The sequence below is a fragment of the Silene latifolia genome, chromosome Y, assembly GCF_048544455.1.
Source record: "Silene latifolia isolate original U9 population chromosome Y, ASM4854445v1, whole genome shotgun sequence".
In the NCBI taxonomy this organism is placed as follows: domain Eukaryota; kingdom Viridiplantae; phylum Streptophyta; class Magnoliopsida; order Caryophyllales; family Caryophyllaceae; genus Silene; species Silene latifolia.
In genome coordinates this window covers 292259060-292264418 of record NC_133538.1, presented here as the reverse complement: position 1 = coordinate 292264418, position 5359 = coordinate 292259060, and the positions used below count along the sequence as shown (strand labels likewise).

The 5359-nt window shown below is 33.7% G+C and overlaps 1 protein-coding gene across 1 annotated transcript; it reads right to left on the bottom strand.

Moving 5' to 3' along the window:
* Window positions 1-367: 367 nt before the first annotated feature.
* Window positions 368-1162, bottom strand: LOC141630926 (protein FAR1-RELATED SEQUENCE 5-like). Its single transcript, XM_074443664.1, has one exon. The coding sequence runs from the start codon at window positions 1160-1162 to the stop codon at window positions 368-370; it is 795 nt and encodes a 264-aa protein (XP_074299765.1).
* Window positions 1163-5359: the final 4197 nt, after the last annotated feature.

The window sequence follows — 5359 nt, the reverse complement described above, 5'->3', positions numbered from 1 at the left end:
TTATTGTATTCTTTTATCACAGTTATTGTATGTTAAAGTAAAAAGACAATTATGTTTATAAAATTGAATAACCTGAAATATTCTATGCTTCCTGTAGGCATCTTCAACATTTATAATGTGCATGTTTCCTTGCTCAGAAAACCTCCTAACGGCACACGAACAGGGAGCCATTTGCACTTGCTCTTGGAACTCATAGAAAACAGTATGTGTGTAGATTTTAGAGGCATGTTTTTCAATCATTGTCTTAGAAGAAACCTGTGGCAATGTGCTGTCACTTGCAGCATCAAGAAATCTGTGATTATAGCGTTGTTGTTCCATTGCACTCTGAAAACGCAACCAAAATTCTACAAGTGTGCCATCTATGCTCTCAAATCTTTTGACTCTCTGATCTTTGTGTAGTCTTCAAAAGGCAACCTAAAGGCAAAACCCAAAAGTAAGCAGGTATCCATTTGTGCCTTTCGCCATACATGTATGTCAACCAAGTATTATCATTCAACTCAAAGTCATTAATCACTCGAGTCCATTTTTCTTCAAACTCAATGGGTTCCAAGTCAGTATCCCAAACAACTCCGCATATCCGCTCAACAAAGTCAGTCTCCTTACAAATCTGTGACTCAACTTTATCGGTAAGTTTTTTCATTATATGCCACATGCAGTAGCGATGTCTTGCTTTCTTGAATACAGAACGCACCCCGAGTTTAATTGCCGGATCTTGATCAGTAAGAATGAACTGAGGTTCCTGGTTGCCCATACAATCAAGGAACTTCTTAAACACCCAAATGAATGACCCATCGTTCTCATGATCGATAAGTGCAGCAGCAAAAGTCACTGATTTTTTGTGGTTGTCAACACCAGTGAATGGGGTGAAGGCCATGTGGTACTTGCTAGTACCGTAAGTAGGATCAAAGGTGATGGTGTCCCCAAACAAGGAATAATTCATTCTTGCTTGTGCATCTTCCCAAAAGATTTTAGCCAAACAATTATCCTCATCAACTTGATAAGCATAGTAAAAGCCATCTTGTGATTCAGAAAGCGCCTTTAAATAATCGAGAATCATGTCAGCATCCTTGTCACCTATATAACATTTAATATTTCTTTTGAAGTTCTTGAATTCTGTGAGAGATGCACCAATGTTTGCATACCCATTTGATTGTTCCGCCATAATTCTAAATGTCTTGGTAGCCCCGATGTTGAGTTTACGATTGTTAACAATTGTCTGCTTCATGTAAAGGTTAAGTGTTCTTACGTTTTTAAATTCTCGTTCTTTGAGTGAGCGAGAGTAGTCTCGTGATTATGACCTTCATAAAACGTATCAATAGCATACTCTATTAGCTCCTTAAGGTCATTGAATACAACACAAAACCGTATTTTTGCCTTGCAACCAAATCTTGTTATTTTTGTTTTCTTTGGCTCTTCAGATCTTTTCCTCTTCTTTTTCTCTTCTGTGTTTTCAAATTCAACAACAGGTTTGAGTTTTTTGCGATCCTCTTTGAATCCATGTCTGTTGCAGACCATTGATTTTTTGTCTATCAAACCATCACGGAATCTTGTTTGTGTGTACTTTCTTGGTATGAAACCACAAGCCACATCATATAAATTGTAAAACTCTATTGCCTCCTCCAGCTTTACAAACATTAACCCAGAGCAGGTTTGAAACCATTTTCTACCATCCTATTCCACTCCTCACTGCCACCTGGAGTATATCTCAATCCCAGATTATGGATAGTATTTTCTCCTGTTTCAGACGCAACAGTAGGTGTAGAAAAAGTTGTTGCATTGGTAGTATTAATTTCAATGCCTGGAAACATTAAAACAGGAGAACTGTTATGGTATTATTAATTTCAATATCTTAGATTCTATACAAAACAAAACAATACAACCTCTGCAGCAGCAGTTATTTTAACGTTATAATGCAGTTATTGTATTATATAAATGCAATTATTTTATCAGAGAGGGGAGTGTTTTAGTGAAATTGGTAGCCTAGTCCACCACAATACACACACAGTTATTTTAATGTAGTATTAAAGTTATTTCATTATTAAAGAGTAGTTATTGTAAGGATTTTTTTGTCAGATCCTATAAAATAGTATTTATTATGAAAAAAAAAATCTACATAAGCAGTTATTTTAACGTTGTAATTCAGTTATTGTATTATACAAATGCAATTATTCTATCAGAGAGGGGAGTGTTTTAGTGAAATTGGTAGCCTAGTCCACCACAATACACACACAGTTATTTTAATGTAGTATTAAAGTTATTTCATTAGTAAAGAGTAGTTATTGTAAAGTTTTTTTTGTCAGATCCTATAAAATAGTATTTATTATGAAAAAAACAATCTACTTTCTGAGATTATTTTAACGTTGTAATTCACTTATTGTATTATACAAATGCAATTATTCTATCAAAGAGGGGAGGGTTTTAGTGAAATTGGTAGCCTAGTCCACCACAATGCACACACAGTTATTTTAATGTAATATCAAAGCTATTTTAATCTTTGTAAGCGCGCTTATTGTACTATTGTAATCCGATTATTCAAATACTAGATATTGAATGATATCATGAATGAAAACCTACATGCAATTACTGTTATATTATGTAGTTGTTATTGTTATTATAATGACAAAATGAGTAACAATATGAAAACAATCTTCATGCAATCAGTAATTTTTACAAAAAAACTTATCAACCTAATAACAATAGTTATTATATCAAGCATTATGTCACAAATTTACACCGAATTCATCGTTGTTTGATTATCAAAGAATATTATCAAGCGAGTAAGCGTTTGATCGTCAATTCAAAGATCGTTGAAGTTTGAATTTTATGGAAAAAACACGTAAATCAAGTAAGAATTTGTTATTTGATTCAATTACAAATTATTCGATTATTAAATCGAAATCGCGTAAATATCAATACCTTGATCAAATTTGAAGAATTAGGGTTTTCGGAGAATTGTTGATCTAATTTTGAAAAATTGATGAACAAATTGATAGTTTTAATTGAAAAAATCAAAATAATGAATGAATTGTTGATCAAATTTTGAAGAACTGATGAATTTGTTGATCAAATTTGTAGATCAAATTTGAAGAACTGATGAAAAATTTCGCGTGGTATTTTGATGAAACAGTGTTTGATCGGTAGAGAGAAAAAGGGGAGAAAGAGAGAAAAGAGGCTGGGAAAATTATGACGGCTCAATTTTTGATAATTGGGTTTTGTCAACTCATTTACTTATATATGCGGGGGAAACTCACGAAAAGTGTCAAACTCACCGGATCTTGCATATATATATATATATATATATATATATATATATATATATATATATATATATATATATATATATATATATATATATATATAGAGAGAGAGAGAGAGAGAGAGAGAGATTGGATTTGGTGATTTTGGTTCTTATGGTGAGTTGTGAGTTGGGGGAATCTCAGCCACTAGATTATATTAAAGATGAGTGACCAAGATCAAATCTTACATGTCATATAAAACCATTGTCATTTACTTATTTTCTCCTTTTTCTAATGTTACTTTTTTTTTTTTTACTTTAACTTTTTTTTCTCTTTTTTTTACCTCGGGTTATTATGCTTTTTTTTTACCACTTTGATTTTTGTTTTCTCTTATGTTTTTCTTTAATTTACTCAATATGTTACCTTTTTTTCTTTTTCTTTTTGTACCGGATTTTTTTTTACTTGAAAATTTTTTTACTCTTATTTTTTTACCTCGTGTTATTATGCTATTATTGTGCTTTTTTTTACCTGGATTTTTTTTACGACTTTAATTTTTTTTCTCTCTTTTTTTTACCACATGTTATTGTGCTGTTATTGTTATTCCGCTGTTATTGTGATGTTATTCTGCTGTTACTTTGATTTTTTTTACGACTTTGATTTTATTGTGCTGTTATTGTTATTCCGCTGTTATTGTGATGTTATTCTGCTGTAACTTTGATTTTTTTTTCTTTTTTTACCCATGTTATTGTCTTTTTATTCAACTTTGTTATTCTAACATTATTATTATGATGTTATTAAATTGTCACTTTGATTTTTTTTAACTACCTTTGAATTTTTTACTCTTTTTTACCATGTGTTATTGTGTTATTATTCTTCTGGTATTTTTAACATACACCAATCGACGAGCAACAAAAATAGAATTGAATATGTCATGCCAACATCTTCCGTGCACATAATGCATACCATTCTCGAGTCTGAAATCCGGAAGCATACCATCTTCAACATGGGCATCTTGGTAAAGCGTAAGCCTATTTCCATACCTGAGAGGGAAATATGTCTTTGGAACCCCAAAATAATCAGGACCAGGTCCTACACCCAAGTAGTACATGTTCATTCTCTCTACCGGAGTATATTGGATGGAAACACTCAGTGTAGCTCCATTCTCCCAATTACTACCACTAGGTTTCACAATTGGAAAGGTCCCCTCGATTATTACACCAGACAATATTTGCTCTGCCGGGATACCTACAACACCTATGATTTGAGAACCTACGACATCATCATCTTTGACCACAAAATGCATTTCTGCAGTATTATATGCTACTGGTACAAAAAAATGTTGCATCCAAACGGGGTTCTCGTCATTTATCATCAACATTTCGACTTCGACCCACCCCATGTCACCACTAAACTCGTCACCATCGTCGCCCATCACAAAACAGATCCACCGCGACGACCACCAACACACTTCTCCCTCGTTAATCGAGGTACCATGTCTCAATTCTCTATAAACCGAACTCGATTTCGGCGAACTCAAGACTCCCGCATATCAGCCACCATCTAGAACCGAGCACCACATCAAACGACTTTTTCCTTGATATCAAACGAGGTCATTGAGTCGAGTATCTTGATTCATTGATTCGTAGAAAGCCGAGGCAATAATTGTGGCTAGCTGGAAGTTTGGTGTAACTGACACGAGCACCATAGCCAAGTAACTGAAGTATACCAAAGTACAGAACATGGCATACAAGTACCAAAGGACTTTGTGGGCTGACCAGTAGTACCCAATCATCGGATATGTGAACATTGTGAATAACACAGCCATGATGAAAACATAAGGAAGCTCGATAGTCACCTGTCACATTTATAAATCATTGGTACAATAACTGAGAATGTGATTCGAACTTGTAATCTAGCATACGCAATATCCAATCATATTCATTATTACCCAATACAAATTTAGCAATCTTCGTAAATATTGGCTCAAGGTCCCCGACCATACTCCCTTTATCATTGTTAACTGAAATTTTGGGTAGCTAAACTAATTTTTTTCTTACGATAATTTGCTATTTGGGCTAGTCATTGCATCTAAAAGCCTTCGCCAATCACCCCTGCAGCAGCAT